Source organism: Nerophis ophidion, linkage group LG20, assembly GCF_033978795.1.
Source record: "Nerophis ophidion isolate RoL-2023_Sa linkage group LG20, RoL_Noph_v1.0, whole genome shotgun sequence".
Classification (NCBI taxonomy): domain Eukaryota; kingdom Metazoa; phylum Chordata; class Actinopteri; order Syngnathiformes; family Syngnathidae; genus Nerophis; species Nerophis ophidion.
The window spans coordinates 32598327-32616784 of record NC_084630.1 but is presented as its reverse complement, the minus strand read 5'-3'; the positions used below and the strand labels follow the sequence as shown (position 1 = coordinate 32616784).

General features: G+C 42.2%; 1 protein-coding gene across 1 annotated transcript in view; it reads right to left on the bottom strand.

Moving 5' to 3' along the window:
- Positions 1-13540, bottom strand: part of abcc6a (ATP-binding cassette, sub-family C (CFTR/MRP), member 6a) — a 95253-nt gene extending 81713 nt beyond the window's left edge. The window contains exon 1 of the mRNA XM_061881000.1: positions 13090-13540. Coding sequence (XP_061736984.1) covers positions 13090-13131 — 42 coding nt within the window. The 5' untranslated portion in view covers positions 13132-13540. The remainder of the gene's footprint in view (positions 1-13089) is intronic.
- Between the last annotated feature and the right edge of the window lie 4918 nt (positions 13541-18458).

Below are 18458 nucleotides of genomic sequence, written 5' to 3'. Positions count from 1 at the left end.
AGGCGTTCCCAGGCCAGCCGGGAGACATAGTCTTCCCAACGTGTCCTGGGTCTTCCCCGTGGCCTCCTACCGGTTGGACGTGCCCTAAACACCTCCCTAGGGAGGCGTTCGGGTGGCATCCTGACCAGATGCCCGAATCACCTCATCTGGCTCCTCTCGATGTGAAGGAGCAGCGGCTTTACTTTGAGTCCCTCCCGGATGGCAGAGCTTCTCACCCTATCTCTAAGGGAGAGCCCCGCCACACGGCGGAGGAAACTCATTTCGGCCGCTTGTACCCGTGATCCTATCCTTTCGGTCATGACCCAAAGCTCATGACCATAGGTGAGGATGGGAACGTAGATCGACCGGTAAATTGAGAGCTTTGCCTTTCGGCTCAGCTCCTTCTTCACCACAACAGATCGGTACAACGTCCGCATTACTGAAGACGCCGCACCGATCCGCCTGTCGATCTCACGATCCACTCTTCCCTCACTCGTGAACAAGACTCCTAGGTACTTGAAGTCCTCCACTTGGGGCAGGGTCTCCTCCCCAACCCGGAGATGGCATTCCACCCTTTTCCGGGTGAGAACCACGGACTCGGACTTGGGAGGTGCTGATTCTCATTCCGGTCGCTTCACACTCGGCTGCGAACCGATCCAGCGAGAGCTGAAGATCCCGGTCAGATGAAGCCATCAGGACCACATCATCTGCAAAAAGCAGAGACCTAATCCTGTGGTTACCAAACCGGAACCCCTCAACGCCTTGACTGCGCCTAGAAATTTTGTCCATAAAAGTTATGAACAGAATCGGTGACAAAGGACAGCCTTGGCGGAGTCCAACCCTCACTGGAAATGTGTTCGACTTACTGCCGGCTCTGGCACTGATCGTACAGGGAACGGACCGCCACAATAAGACAGTCCGATACCCCATACTCTCTGAGCACTCCCCACAGGACTTCCCGAGGGACACGGTCGAATGCCTTCTCCAAGTCCACAAAGCACATGTAGACTGGTTGGGCAAACTCCCATGCACCCTCAAGAACCCTGCCGAGAGTATAGAGCTGGTCCACAGTTCCACGACCAGGACGAAAACCACACTGTTCCTCCTGAATCCGAGGTTCGACTATCCGACGTAGCCTCCTCTCCAGTACACCTGAATAAACCTTACCGGGAAGGCTGAGGAGTGTGATCCCACGATAGTTGGAACACACCCTCCGGTCCCCCTTCTTAAAGAGAGGAACCACCACCCCGGTCTGCCAATCCAGAGGTACCGCCCCCGATGTCCACGCGATGCTGCAAAGTCTTGTCAACCAAGACAGCCCCACAGCATCCAGAGCCTTAAGGAACTCCGGGCGGCTCTCGTCCACCCCTGGGGCCTTGCCACCGAGGAGCTTTTTAACTACCTCAGCCCCAGAAATAGGAGAGTCCACCACAGATTCCCCAGGCACTGCTTCCTCATAGGAAGACGTGTTGGTGGGATTGAGGAGGACTTCGAAGTATTCCTTCCACCTATCCACAACATCCGCAGTTGAGGTCAGCAGAACACCATCCGCACCATACACGGTGTTGATAGTGCACTGCTTCCCCTTCCTGAGGTGGCGGACGGTGGTCCAGAATCACTTCGAAGCCGTCCGGAAGTCGTTTTCCATGGCTTCCCCGAACTCCTCCCATGTCCGAGTTTTTGCCTCCGCGACCGCTGAAGCTGCACATCGCTTGGCCTGTCGGTACCTGTCCACTGCCTCCGGAGTCCTATGAGCCAAAAGGACCCGATAGGACTCCTTCTTCAGCTTGACGGCATCCCTCACCGCTGGTGTCCACCAAGGGGTTTTAGGATTGCCGCCCCGACAGGCACCAACTACCTTGCAGCCACAGCTCCGATCTGCCGCCTCGACAATAGAGGTGCGGAACATGGTCCACTCGGACTCAATGTCCAGCACCTCCCTCGTGACATGTTCAAAGTTCTTCCAGAGGTGGGAATTGAAACTTTGTCTGACAGGAGACTCTGACAGACGTTCCCAGCAGACCCTCACAATGCGTTTGGGCCTCCCAGGTCTGTCCGGCATCCTCCCCCACCATCGCAGCCAACTCACCACCAGGTGGTGATCGGTAGAAAGCTCCGCCCCTCTCTTCACCCGAGTGTCCAAAACATGAGGCCGCAAATCCGATGACACAACTACAAAGTCGATCATGGAACTGCGGCCTAGGGTGTCCTGGTGCCAAGTGCACATATGGACACCCTTATGTTTGAACATGGTGTTTGTTGATTTAGTAAACATTGATTGATTGATTGATTTGTTATGGACAAACTGTGACGAGCACAAAAGTCCAATAACAAAACACCACTCGGGTTCAGATCCGGGCGGCCATTCTTCCCAATCACGCCTCTCCAGGTTTCACTGTCGTTGCCAACGTGAGCGTTGAAGTCTCCCAGTAGGACAAGGGAATCACCCGGGGGAGCACTTTCCAGTACTCCCTCGAGTGTTCCCAAAAAGGGTGGGTACTCTGAACTGCTGTTTGGTGCATAAGCACAAACAACAGTCAGGACCCGTCCCCCCACCCGAAGGCGGAGGAAGGCTACCCTTTTGTCCACCGGGTTGAACTCCAACGTACAGGCTTTGAGCCGGGGGGAACAAGAATTGCCACCCCAGCCCTTCGCCTCTCACTGCCGGCAACGCCAGAGTGGAAGAGGGTCCAATCCCTCTCGAGAGAAGTGGTTCCAGAGCCCTTGCTGTGCGTCGAAGTGAGTCCGACTATATCCAGCCGGAATTTCTCGACTTCGCGCACTAGCTCAGGCTCTTTCCCCCCCCAGTGAGGTGACGTTCCACGTCCCAAGAGCTAGCTTCTGTAGCCGAGGATCGGACCGCCAAGTGCCCTGCCTTCGGCTTCCGCCCAGCTCACATTGCACCCGACCTCTATGGCCCCTGCTATGGGTGGTGAGCCCATTGGAGGGGTGACCCACGTTACCTCTTCGGGCTGTGCCCGGCCGGGGCCCATGGGAACAGGCCCGGCCACCAGGTGCTCGCCATCGTGCCCCACCTCCGGGCCTGGCTCCAGAAGGGGGCCCCGGTGACCCGCGTCCGGGCGAGAGAAATCTGGGTCCATGATTTTTCTTCTTCATACAGGTCTTCGAGCTGCTCTTTGTCTGATCCCTCACCTAGAACCTGTTTGCCTTGGGAGACCCTACCAGGGGGCTTTATGCCCCCGGACAACATAGCTCCTAGGATCATTGGGACACGCAAACTCCTCTACCACGATAAGGTTGCAGCTCAGAGAGGAGTTAAATTAAGGTCTTTGTTACTTAAACTATGTTCCCCATACGAAAGTGTTACCAAATACATATAACTTTGTCTTGAATTTGAAAAAAAAAACATTTTATTTTTCACTAAAGAAGGGTTCAGTGAATGTACTTATGACACTGGTGGGGTTCGGTACCTCCAACAAGGTGAAGAACCACTGCAATAGATTATTTGTTGGCATGTTATTTATAGATGACAAAGAAAACGCCTCAAAAAGGAGAAGTAACTTGGCTTGTTGTTGTTTTACTTGTTTTATTGCCCCAGTAGCCTGCAGGGTGTCTGGCTGCGCGAACGAGACACCACAGAAAGCAGTTAAAAGTTCCAAGAACGGCGGCACTGATTGGCATAGCTAGACAAGGGAGCCACAATGTCATTATATAACATCCACAGCTCTGTGATTAAACCCTGGTAAGTGGACTATTTGGACAAACAGCATTGGTCTAGTCAAAAGAGGGGAATAAAGACGTTTTACAGGTTGCTTCCTTCTAGCCATCCTGAAACATGGAGGAGGACCTAGTTTATGAGCCGTGGCAGAGAAGTTACAGGACTGTTGATCGCATTCTTTAATTTGGTTGGCGTCTACCACTGCCAGTTCTCGCAACCAGCACGTCTTTAAAGAGATCCCGCGGCGTTGTTTCATTCAAAAAAGGCAGAAGTTGTGGCGGCATCATCATGACAACAAGCTTGCTCAAAAAGCCTCCAGCATCCGACACTTTCTTGCCGAGGAGCACTTCCCTAACTTGAGATTTTGTTCCTTTTCCCTTAGGGAACCTGTTTTGAAGAGGCTGACAACATGAAGAAATGCACTCAAGCGAGGATTTTCTTTTGAAGGGCAAAGGTTGTCGTTTGGATTTTTAAAAATCCTTTGTGTCCCTTTTCTAATCTAGTTCATCCCAAAAGTGATTGACCTTAAATTCAAACAATGGTGAAAAATTCAAGCAAGGCTTTCTCTGCTGGACTAACATAACCAGAAATCATGATCATAATTACAGATAAAAGTAATATATATATATATATATATACCGTATTTCCTTGAATTGCCGCCGGGGCGCTAATTCATTTAAAACCTGTTCTCACTCCTGTGCTTACTAAAGGCATGCGGTAAAAGTAAGCATGCGTTAATTATTTTAAAACCCCTTCTCACTCCGGCACTTACCAAAGGCATGCAGTAAAAAATTGAGTGTGATGTAAGCTTGGACCTTAAATCCTACTGAATAGCTCTTAATCTTCTTCCCTTTATGCAATTTCAAATTACCGGTATTGAAATCAGGGTATATATATATATATATATATATATATATATATATGCGGCAATTCAAGGAAATACGGTATATATATACAGTATATATATATATATATATATATATATATATATATATATATATATATATATATGGGGAACATATAAACCATTAATTAGTCTTCTCTCGATAACTTCAGAATTATTGATTATGAGTAACCCTAACCCTAAAATTAAATTAATGGTAAATGGTTGTGCTTGTATAGCGCTTTTCTAGCCCTTTTTAAGGAGCCCAAAGCACTTTGACATTATTTCCACATTCATCCATTCACACACACAGTCACACACTGATGGCGGGAGCTGCCCTGCAAGGCGCTAACCAGGTACCCATCAGGAGCAAGGGTGAAGTGTCTTGCCCAAGGACAGAACAGACGTTATTTGGATGGTAGAAGGTGGGGATTGAACCAGTAACCCTCAGATTGCTGGCACGGCAACTCTCCCAACTTCGCCACGCCATCCCCACTGATAGTCACACACACACTAGGTGTGGTGAAATTACCCTTTGCAATTTACCTCATACCCTTGTTCCACCACCTGGAAGATGAGGGGAGCTGTGAGGAGCACCGGTGGCCGCGCACGGGAATCATTTTGGTGATTTAACCCCCAATTCCAACCCTTGATGCTGAGTGCCAGGCGGAGAGGTAATGTGTTTTTATAGTCTTCGGTATGACTGTGCCGAGGGTTTGAACTCACGACCTATCGATCTCAGTGCAGACACTCTAACCACAAGGCCACTGAGCAGTTTTTTTTAAAGTTTTTTTTTTAGTTTTTTCCTTATTTCCAGCACTTGAATAGGTGCATCTTACAACTTAGTAAGTCCAAAAAAACTGTCACTCATATTACATGTTCCGGCGTGAATAGTTATTTATTCCAGTTTACCATAAAGTGTGACTGGTCACAGCCTCTGGAGCTGCAAGGGTGTGAATCACGGTCGGACTCGCAGATACCTGTTCCTTTCGGACGACAGGGGAATATTTGTTTAGCTTACCACATAAGTAATTCTCGAAAATAGATGGAAGAAAGAGTAAAAAACATTAAAAAAAAAAAAAAATCAAAGGTCGCTGTTATGTAACGAAAGGCTTTGCACTCACTGAGCCTCAGTGGACTCTGTAGGTCCATTTAGGTTCATTTGAACTGTACATCTCTTGAGAGCCAGTGAGGGGGAGGGAACTTTCACAGACTCTTCTGACTCCTGTGGTCGGCAGCAAAGGGATGAACTCTTTCAGAAAAATGTTGGTGTACATTTCACTTCTTATTTGGTTTCTCACCCCAAAGTTAAAATGCTCCAGCAGCTTTGATGCCACAGTTGTATAGTTTCACCTGACAAATAGGGAAAAGCTGCTGGATATGCTCCCTGCACTATATAGATGTATTATATTGATGGAGGAGGCATGACATTGAAGTAGAAGACCTGTGTCACCAAAAGGTGGAATTGATTCAAACCCATCATAGTGTGACCAACAACTTAGAGACATCACCTTGTTTTAAGTTTATTACAACACCCCCCTCCTGCGGACCACTTGCTTGAATTAAAGGAGACCCATGCTAGATTTAATCTGCATTTAACATCCTTCGTCATGATCTAGAACAGGGGTTCCCGATCTACAGCCACCAGCATCCCAAGTAAAAAAAAAAAAAAAAAAGTATTCTGTTTTATTATCTTTTTTAAATCCATCCTGCTAAGCCCACTGAGGCAAATCACATTGTTGATGTAGACCAGGGGTCCCCAAACTTCTTGATTCGGGGGCCGCATTGTATATATATATATATATATATATATATATATATATATATATATATATATATATATATATATATACATACATATATATATATATATATATATATATATATATATATATATATATATATACTGTATATACACACACACACATATACATATATACATATATTATATATATATATACCGTATTTCGTTGAATTGCCGCAGGGCATATAGTATGCGCCTGCCTGGAATTACTGCCGGGTCAAACTCGCTTCCTAAAATAATTAGCGCATACTTAGTATTACCGCCTGGTCAAACTCGTGACACTTCCCCGTCATTATTTTCAAAATGGAGGAGGCTGATTTCAATACCGGTAATTTGAAATCGCATAAAGGGAAGAAGATTAACAGCTATTCAATAGGATTTAAGGTCCAAGCTTACATAACACTCAAATTTTTACTGCATACCTTTGGTAAGTGCCGGAGTGAGAAGAGGTTTTAAAACAATTAGCGCATGCTTACTTTTACCGCATGCCTTTGGTAAGCGCAGGAGTGAGAAGAGGTTTTAAATTCATTTGTCGCCCCGGCGGCAATTCAAGGAAATACGGTATACAGTATATACTGTATGTGTGTACACACTCCGGCCCTCAGCCAAATTATTTTAACCCAATGTGGACCTGAAATCCAAAAAGTTTGGTGACCCCTTGTCTAAATAATATCTATTGAAAATGTTTTGGTGTACACTTTAGGTAAATTTTGCTGCACTCTTAATTTTATAACCAGCTTTTTAAAGTTGTCCTCAAGATGTTTGATCGGTCACAACATTTGGTACACTTGCGCACACTCTGATCGATTTAGGCTCTGCATGAAAAAAGCTGCTTTAAGCATAACTGTGCTCATGAGATGAAAATATCATTATTTTGTGTTTCCTCATAGCCTGAAGCCGAGGGGGAGGAGCAAGTCCGCTCTGGCAGAGAGCTTGCGTTAAGGTCCAAAAGAGTACAGCCACCTTGCTGTGATGTCACAACGTAGCCAGACTGCAAAAAAACCCACGAACAGAGGTAGCCAAAACTGTGTCAGATCACGGCAGAAAGCACGGACCTTATGCTCTGCCATTGTTTAACACAAGAGTGTCAAAGTCATTCTAGATAGGGGGCCTCATGGAGAAAAATCTACTCCCAAGTGGGCCAGACTGGTAAAATCACGGCATGATAACTTAAAAATAAAGACAACTTTATTTTTGTTCTAAATGTGAGAATCTTTGCTGACACATTTAAGTCAGGATATGTTGGAGAAGGAGCGTGGTGTTGCGAGTTGTTGTGATTATATGTAACATTTTTATGTGTGCTATGGCAAATGAGTTTCTTTCCTTTGTACTCAGTCTGGACTCCCTCCCGAGGGTTCAGCCTTTGACTGATATTTTGTACTTTTCCCCCCTTTCCCAATACCATCTTTTTCCAACCTTTTTTAAGGAGCGCCGTAAGTGGCTGATCCGTTGACTGTCCAGTCTTGTCTCCCTGTAACGTATGTCTGCTCTTGGTGGGACTGTGCCGAAAATGTAATTTCAGTTCTTATGTGTCTCGTACATGTTAAAGAATGGACAATAATAAAGCATCCTGAATACTGAATCCTGTGGTGGTTTTCTTTGTTTAAAAATAAAACAAGCACATTCTGAAAAGGTACAAATCATATGTTGTTATTTTTTTACACTTACATGTTGGGATTAATAGTATTCTATCTTTATTTGTTGTTATTTATACTTTTTGAGTAAAAATGTGATAATGTTCATCATTCAAATCATTGGTGTTAATTTTCAATCTATCAAGATAAAGAAAATATCAAAATCAAATTACAGGAAATTATTTGTGTAGTTTGCTCATTTCCCTAGACTGGTGCACTAACATCATGTGGTTTATTTTGTACATACCGTATATTACCAAATAGTAGCCTGGGCGTTTATTTCACAAAATCGATTTTGGAGACAGGCGTTTAAAAGAAGCAGGCGGTTATTTGCACAAGGCTTTTATTTATTTTTGCACCAGCCTGCACCAGCCCATTATTTGGTTACAATGGTATCTTCTCGACGGGAGCGTCCTTTTGTGCAACAGTTGTTCTCCTCCTTTAGGGTAAAGTTGTTCTGACGCAGGAATGGATAAAGCCAGCCACTCGTTGCACCAAACACCACCCCAGTGTCTCTCGTGTCTCTCGCGGTGGCATACAACTCCTTGGTCATAATGCAGATCATTTTGCGGGACACACAGTGGTTCAGTCCATGAATATGATGAATCCACTGACACAAATTAGCATCAGGCTCCTTGCTCACTTCCACCTGATAAGCGAGCCCGTTTTCCATCGATTGTCGAATGAGATAGTAGTTCTCCCTTTTTATGTTTCCATTCTCGTACACATTTTGGGTCAACGTTAAACTTCCTGGCCGCTGCCTAACCAGAATTCTGGTCCTCATACTTCACAACGGCTAGCTTGAACTTTAAGTCAAACTTTCTGTTCTTCTTCCCCCTTAAAGTATTCCCGTCCATCAGTTGTGGTGTACCGGTATCCTGTTCATTCAACTCACTGCTACTGTTGCTTGCCATGTTGAAACTTTTCCTCGTGGGTTTGTATTTGTCGTTGAGTGTGTGTTACGCCATATGCGGTGACCCATTGCAATATGTTGATTACCCAGAATCCCCACGTAACGTAAGCCATCACGGCACAGATTTCGTTAAGCCTTTGATTGTCATGTAACTCTCTGGACTCCACGTGTCTGCTGTTACCGTAATTACCAGAATTACTGCACCTTTGCTTTTCCTTTTAGCTTAAGAAAATGGGCTTAAAGGCCGACTGAAATGAGATTTTCTTATTTAAACGGGGATAGCAGGTCCATTCTATGTGTCATACTTGATCATTTCGCAATATTGCCATATTTTTGCTGAAAGGATTTAGTAGACAACATGCACGATAAAGTTCGCAACTTTTGGTGCTGATAAAAAAGCCTTGCCTTTACCGGAAGTCACAGACGATGACGTCACCCGTGTGAGGCCTCCTCACATCTTCACATTGTTTATAATGGGAGCCTCCAACAAAAAGATGATCTATTCGGACCGAGAAAACGACAATTTTCCCATTAGTTTGAGCGAGGATAAAATATTTGTGTTTGAGGATATTGATAGCAACGGACTAGAAAAAAAAAAGAAAAGAAAAAAAAATCAAGTAAAAAAAAAACGTGATTGCATTGGGATGGATTCAGATGTTTCTAGACATATTTACTAGGATAATTCTTTCTATTGTGTTGCTAGTGCTTTAGTGAGTTAAATAGTACCTGATAGTCGGAAGGGTGTGTCCACGGGTGTTTTGAGGCCAGTGTCTGATGGAAGTCGACGGCAGCTGTATGGACGGCACAAGCTCAGCTGATCTCCGGTAAGTGGCGACTTTTTACCACAATTTTCTCACCGAAGTCTGCTGGTTGACATTTGGTCGGGATCCATGTTCGCTTGACCGCTCTGATCCATAGTAAAGCTTCACCTCCGGGAATTTTAAACAAGGAATCACCGTGTGTTTGTGTGGCTAAAGGCTAAAGCTTCCCACCTACATCTTTCTTCTTTGACTTCTCCATTACTAATTGAACAAATTGCAAAAGATTCAGCAACACAGATGTCCAAAATACTGTATAATTATGCGGTTAAAGCAGATGACTTTTAGATGTGTGTGTGTGCAGCGCTCATATTTCCTTACAGTCCGTGACGTCACTCGTACACGTAATCATTCCGCGACGTTTTCAACAAAAAACTCCCGGGAAATTTAAAATTGCAATTTAGTAAACTAAAAAGGCCGTATTGGCGTGTGTTGCAATGTTAATATTTCATCATTGATATATAAACTATCAGACTGCGTGGCCGGTAGTAGTGGCTTTCAGTAAGCCTTTAATGAAATCAATATGATTTTATTCTAAATTATGCAAATAACAGCCCATGGGCTGCTCTTTGGACATAGGCGGTTATTAGGAAGAGGCGGTTAATTCACAAACTGGGGTCAGACCTTGGGCGGCTATTAGGACATGGGCGGTTATTTGCCCAAAGGCGTTTATTTGGTAATATACGGTATGTAGCATCATCTAAAAAGATACAAATAATTGCTATTGCGACATCCACTGGACACATTTAGAACAGCAGTTTCTTCCATTCAAAAATGTTGGCTCATTTTCATACTTGGCAAACCCATCCTGTCGGCTGGAAAAAAACTGTTCGCGGGCCGGATCCGTACATTTTGACACCCCAGGTTTAACATATTTGACATTGTAAGAAGATGTGTAAGTCAGGAACTATTACATTCTTCATAGGATCCATTTTTAAGGACAAAAAACAATAAATGCTTAATCCTAAATCATCACCCGCATTAGTTATTATTTACTTTTTATATTATATCTCAATTTTGTACACTGCTGCTGGAATTTAAATTCTCCCGAGGGAACTCTCCTGAAGGAATCAATCAAGTACTATCTATCTATCTATCTATCTATCTATCTATCTATCCATCCATCTAGCTATCTATCTATCTATCTATCTATCTATCTATCTATCTATCTATCTATCTATCTATCTATCTATCTATCTAGTATATATTTTGTACTGTATGCACATTTACAGCCTGCTGCTTCCAGTTTGCTTTCATGTGCATGTTTGAGAGAAATCCCCATCACTACCTCAAGGATGTGACCAAAGAGCCAACAATGATGTTTTCCAACAGTATGTGTAAAGTTCATAACTCCTGCAGTTAAGAAGCGAAGGCAAACAATCAGGCGGGATAAGAACACCTCCGCTCCAGCTTTGAAGGGGACTGCATCTTCACTTCACAGTAACGTTAAGATACCACGGGTGACTTTCAATTTTCCCGACAGCATGTGACGGCTGTTTGAAGGCTTGCAGGAGCAAAAACCAGAACGCATGGTAATGAGAACCAGAGAGAGTGAGGGGGATGGTTAAAGAGGCATGCCGGGACTCTGCACATTCAATAATTGGCAGCATTCCAGATGGAACACGGACATTGTTCTGTTCTGGAGCTTTGACATATGTAAAATGGAGGATTTTCCAAAGCAGAGGTGTCCAAACATTTTCCAGCGAGGGCCACTTTTATACATATAGGAAAAATACTCAAACCAAAACAATGTGGGTGAACATATGCTAAGATTTGAAAAACACTCCTGCATCTTAGCTTTGTGTTTTGGATCATTGGTCCCCAACCAGCGGTCCGGGGACTGGTACTGGTCCGTGGTGCATTTGCTACCGGGCCGTAGAGAAACAATGGTTAATTTATAAACTTCCGTATTTTTCTCTGACTTAACTTTCGCCTGTCCCACTAAACACACTAATATGCTCATTATCCATCCATCCATCCATTTTCTACCGCTTATTCCCTTTCGGGGTCTGGGGGGCGCTGGCGCCTTATCTCAGCTACAATTGGGCGGAAGCCGGGATACACCCTGGACAAGTCGCCACCTCATCGCAGGGCCAACACAGATAGACAGACAACATTCACACTCACATTCACACACTAGGGCAAATTTAGTGTTGCCAATCAACCTATCCCCAGGTGCATGTCTTTGGAGGTGGGAGGAAGCCGGAGTACCCGGAAGAAACCCACGCATTCACGGGGAGAACATGCAAACTCCACACAGAAAGATCCCGAGCCTGGGATTGAACCCAGGACTGCAGGACCTTCGTATTGTGAGGCAGACGCACTAACCCCTCTTCCACCGTGAAGCCCTTAATATGCTTATTAATAGATGTATATTACAACTTATTTGTTATAGTACGTGGGACAATGAACATTAATGGATTTTTATTTATTTATTTTTTTCTTTTTCTTCCTTGGCCTAAGTCTGGACCCCCTCTCCAGGGGCCCAGGCCTAGACTGATTAACGTAACATATTATGGTAAGAGTCATTCGAATAACTGACATATAGAACATGCTTTACGTTTACCAAACAATCTGTCACTCTTAATTGCTAAATCCCATGAAATCTTATAGTTTCTTACGTGAATGAGCTAAATATTATTATTTGATATTTTACGGTAATGTGTTAATAATTTCACACATAAGTCGCTCCTGAGTATAAGGCGCATCCCCGGCCAAACTATGTAAAAAAACTGCGACTTATAATCCGAAAAAAAAAAGGTATTTAAGTATTTCTGATTCTATCTCTCCGATAAAACGGTAGTGTGTCAAATGGTAGCCAAAGGCTAATTTTCAGTCCTCTTTTTTTGCTGTTTTTGCTGTCATTATCTTTGACAATAATGCATCAATTAAAGCGGTACCTGATGGAAAAAAAAGGTTGAGGGATCCCTGTTATGGATAAAAAATCAATACGATCATTCATGATTATTTTAATAATGATTTTGTTTGTACGTATGTTAACCGTGGCTCTAAAGCAGACCTGGCCAAATTAAGCTTTTTAATCAGGCCTGCCGGACATTCCCAAACAATTGAATTATTCACAGTTTTTGTGTTATATTTTGCAACCCGTTTAGTTTGTCTATAGAATGTGTCGCGGGCCAATAAAAATGCCCCCCGGGGCCGCACTTTGGACACCCCCCGTTTTAAAACAAACGAACATGCAGCATGCAACATGCTCTGCAGCTCTCCTGACACTTTATGGCGATCACAGTCTATTAAACTCCCTCAAAAGACACTTTTTTGATGACTTGAGAAGAAAATGCAAATGCCTAATTATTTTCAAAGACAAGTTTTGCAGTAAAACGTGACAATTGGCAAGACAAGTTTTGCAGAGACTCACCCACAGAGGGTCCAGGCCACTGAGGCTGCAGAAGGCATCCATCCACTCGCTCGTTCCTTCCTCTGTGGTGCTTCACTTCCAGCCCCTGCTTCTCACACTAGGTAGGACGCCCTCAGCACCGGTGTGTGTGTGTGTGTTTTTATGTATGTGTGTGTGTAGATAAGAACTTTGACTGTGTGTCCTTATTGGACGTCTCCTTTAATTCTGATGCCTTGCTTATGTGCCTGAGTGGCTCACTGTTTATTAGCCAGAGTGATGGAGTGTCTCCCTTATGATAGAACATCAGTCCACAATGAAAGTCTGTCTCTGTTTGAACTGCTGCTGCCCCGAGAGCTACTGTGCATCTGAGTCTCACCCTGCCTCCTCGCCTGTTTATGAGTGTGCCTCCTTGTTAGGTAGGTGGAAATATTTATTTCTCCCTCTCTCTGTCTCACCCGCTTTCTCTCACACCCTCTCCCCTGTCCCACATCTGCTGGATTCGGATCAAAACACCGAAGCTACTCCCCTTGATGGGATGACACTCCCCCCACCCCCCCACCCTCGCACTCTCCTCCCACTCGCTGCCTTCCTCCCTGACTTATTCTGCCACCCTCACACCTCGCCTCCTCTGACCGCACAGTTTGTGCAACTTTCGCCGTTTAAAAATTGCGACCATTGCATCACTCAAAACATGTCAAAGCCAGGATGTGACAAGCTCGGTCGGCAATGGGTGATATGTCTTCATGTAAGGCTGGACAAACTGGAACATTTGTGCAGAAACTACAAAATACTAGTACTATACTGTAGTACACAGGTGTCAAACTCAAGACCAGGGCCCGCCACATGATACTTTGGGGCCCGCAAAAGCCTGGAAAAAAATGGGTTTTAATAAATTCCTTTTTTTTTGGTTTTGGTAAACAATTTTGTATGGGGAATAGATATTCACCACTAACTAGTTGCTTATTAACATGGAAGTTAGTAACGTATTTGCTCTTAATTAGTCATTATTAAGTACTTATTAATGCCTTATTCAATCAATCAATCAATGTTTATTTATATAGCCCTAAATCACAAGTGTCTCAAAGGGCTGTACAAACCACAACGACATCCTCGGAAGAACCCACATAAGGGCAAGGAAAACTCACACCCAGTGGGACGTCGGTGACAATGATGACTATGAGAACCTTGGAAAGGACCACATATGTGGGCAACCCCCCCCCCTCTAGGGGACCGAAAGCAATGGATGTCGAGCGGGTCTAACATGATACTGTGAGAGTTCAATCGATAGTGGATCCAACACAGCCGCGAGAGTTCAGTTCAAAGCAGATCCAAGACAGCACCGAGATTCCCGTCCACGGGAAACCATCGCAAGCAGAGTCGGATCAGCAGCGTAGAGATGTCCCCAACCGATACACAAGCAAGCGGTCCATCCTGGGTCCCGACGAGCGGTCCATCCTGGGTCCCGACTCTGGACAGCCAGTACTTCATCCATGGCCATCGGACCGGACCCCCTCCACAAGGGAGGGGGGGACTGAGGAGAAAAAGAAAAGAAGCGGCAGATCAACTGGTCTAAAAAGGAGGTCTATTTAAAGGGTAGAGTATACAAATGAGTTTTAAGGTGAGACTTAAATGCTTCTGCTGAGATAGCATCTCGAACTGTTACCGGGAGGGCATTCCTGAGTACTGGAACCCGAACGGAAAATGCTCTATAGCCCAAAGACTTTTTTGGGGCTTTAAGAATCACTAATAAGGACAGATTAAGTTCAACAGCCCAGTAAGGCAATTAGTCTAGAAGGATCTCTGATAAAAAAATACCCCTTCCAACCCGCACCAAGCCAGCGTGGAAGGTGTGGGCTAATAACCAGCATGCAAAGTACGCCAAATGGCAGAAACATGCTGAGGCTTTCGTCCAGCAGTGGAGTGACAAAGGCTGATGATGATGAATAAGCCGGAGTCCTTTGAACGCAGATTTCTTGCCGGGACATATGGTACAATACAATCGGCAAGATATTAAGCCTTGCCTTATTATACAACCAGTAAGCCATTAACTAAGAATTTTCCCTCAATAACCCCAGAATTATTGCTTATTAATAACACCAAACCTAACCCTTTTATGGTCCCCTAGTGTCCAAATAACTTTAAATTAAGAATTTGTTACTTTAATAAGCAACTAATTAATGGTGAATATGTCTGTGTTGGCCCTGAGATGAGGGCGAATTGTTCAGGGTGTACACCGCCTTCCGCCCGATTGTAGCTGAGATAGGCACCAGCGCCCCCCGCGACCCCAAAGGGAATAAGTGGTAGGAAATGGATGGATGGATGTTCCCCACCCTAAAGTATTAACTTTTTTTTTTTTTTACTAAATGCATTCGTTCTTTTAATTTTGACTCAAAATGAAAATCTATCCATTTCTACCGCTCGACCCTGTCATAGGTGCAGGGGGTGCTGGAGCCTATCTCAGCTACATTCGGGCGGTGGACAGGGTACACCCTGGACAAGTTGTCACCTCGTCGCAGAGAAAAAGAAAATGCATATTTTAAAGTTTGATATTATCTAGTAATGCCACATTAGAAAACTGGAAAGAATTGGATATCTCTCGTTAAAAATATACAACATAAAGTAGCGATAAACACGTCAATAATGATTAAAGCTAAACATGTTCTAGACCAAGGGCGTCAAAAAGGTTTTACCCGGTCCGCGGGATGAGTTTGCCAAGCATAAAAATGAGTCGACATTTTTGAATGAAAGAAACTGCTGTTCTAAATGTGCCCACTAGATGTCGCAATAGCAATTATTTGTATGTGTGTAGATCAGGGGTCACCAACGCGGTGCCCGCGGACACCAGGTGGCCCGCAATGACCAGATGAGTAGCCCGCTGGCCTGTTCTAAAAATAGCTCAAATAGCAGCACTTACCAGTGAGCTGCCTCTATTTTTTTTATTTTATTTATTTACTAGCAAGCTGGTCTCGCTTTGCTCGACATTTTTAATTCTAAGAGAGACAAAACTCAAATACTATTTGAAAATCCAAGAAAATATTTTAAAGACTTGGTCTTCACTTGTTTAAATAAATTCATTTATTTTTTCACTTTGCTTCTTATAACTTCCAGAAAGACAATTTTAGAGTAAAAATACAACCTTAAAAATTATTTTAGGATTTTTAAACCCATATACCTTTTTACCTTTTAAATTCCTTCCTCTGCTTTTCCTGACAATTTAAATCAATGTTCAAGTAAATTTATTTTTTTATTGCAAAGAATAATAAATACATTTTAATTTAATTCTTCATTTTAGCTTCTGTTTTTTCGAGGAAGAATATTTGTGAAATATTTCTTCAAACTTATTATGATTAAATTTCAAAAAAAATATTCCAGCAAATCTAGAAAATCTGTAGAATCAAATTTAAATCTTATTTCAAAGTCTTTTGAGTTTATTTTAAAATTTTTGTTCTGGAAAATCTAGAAGAAATAATGGTTTGTCTTTGTTGGAAATATAGTTTGGTCCAATTTGTTATATATTCTAACAAAGTGCCGATTGGATTTTAACTTATTTAAAACATGTCATCAAAATTCAAAAATTAATCTTATTCAGGAAAAATGACTAATGATGTTCCATAAATTCTTTTTTAAATTTTTTCAAAAAGATTCGAATTAGCTAGTTTTTCTCTTCATTTTTTTCGGTTGAATTTTGAATTTTAAAGAGTTGAAATTGAAGATAAACTAAGTTTCAAAATTACATTTTAATTTTTTTCGTGTTTTCTCCTCTTTTAAACCGTTCAGTTTAGTGTTTTTTTGCATCTTTTATTCTCTACAAAAAACCTTCTGTAAAAGTAAAAAAAAATGTACGAAGGAATGACAGACAGAAATACCAATTTTTTTTATATATATAGATTTATTTATTAAAGGTAAATTGAGCAAATTGGCTATTTCTGGCGATTTATTTAAGTGTGTATCAAACTGGTAACCCTTCGCATTAATCAGTACCCAAGAAGTAGCTCTTGGTTTCAAAAAGGTTGGTGACCCCTGGTGTAGATTATGCTATTTATGCAAAAAAACAACAACAACACATGTTAGTGCACCAGTCGAGGAAAATGATCAAAATACATAAATAACATCCTGTAATTTGATTTTGATAGAATTTTTTATCTTGATAGATTGAAAATCAACACCAATAAGTTGACTGATGAACATTATCACATGAGTTTTTCAGAAAGTATAAATAAGGATAAATAAAGGTAGGATACTATTAACCCCAACATGTAAGTGTAAAAAAAACCCAATAACATTAGGATTTGTATTTTTTTTCTTTATGAACATTAAAACCAATGAGTTGACTGATAAACATTATCACCATAATTTATTCAGAAAATATAGATAACGACAAATAAAGTATATATAACATTAACCACAACAGGTAATTGTTAAAAACAACAACAACAACATTTTGTTGTGTACATTTTCATAATGTGCTTCTTCTATTTTTAAACAAAGAAAACTATCTGAAGTTGTCTTTAATTTTAAGTTATCGTGCCGTGATTTTGCCGGCCCACTTGGGAGTAGATTTTTCTCCATGTGGCCCCCATCCAAAATGAGTTTAAACACCCTTGTTCTAGACCAAAAAGCACTTCATATTCTTTACTGCTCGCTAGTCTTACCATATCTGAGTTATTGTGCAGAAATATGTGGAAACAACTACAAATGTGCGCTTCATTCACTAACAGTGTTACAAAAAAGATCAATTAGAAAAATACATAATGTTGGATAGAGAGAAAATACATAAACCCTTTTTGAAAAAAAAAAAAAAAATCACAAATATTGGAATTCAACAATTTGGTGCATTTGCAAACAGCTAAAATGATGTATAAAGCAAACTATAACCTCCTACCCAATAATGTACAATTCTTCTCAACCAAAGAGGAGAAATATAACCTGAGAGGAAAATCAAATTTAAAACATTAGTATGCTCTTAAAACACTTAAAACCTTTATCATATGGTATACTATTTATTTATTATTTATTTGTTCCTTGTTCTGTTATAGAGAACAAGGAAATGGGATACAATTGCTATGGCATGAAAAGGGGTAGGATTAAATAAGCTCTGCTTCTTCCTACTCCTTTTCAGACGTGCTGTAACGAAACAACTGAAATTATGTGATACATTACATTGTATCGTATGCATGTTCGAAATAAACTGAACAATGAAAAATATACTGTATTGCAAAACTATTTTTGGGAGATAAAAACAAATTGTGAAATAACTGCTTGTCACCTTTATTTATGATATTAAAGCAAGTTATACATAGAAACACAATTAACAATCAAATGCATATGCATTTCGATTAATCATGATTAATCACAGGTTATTACTCGCATGCATAATGTCCATCCATCCA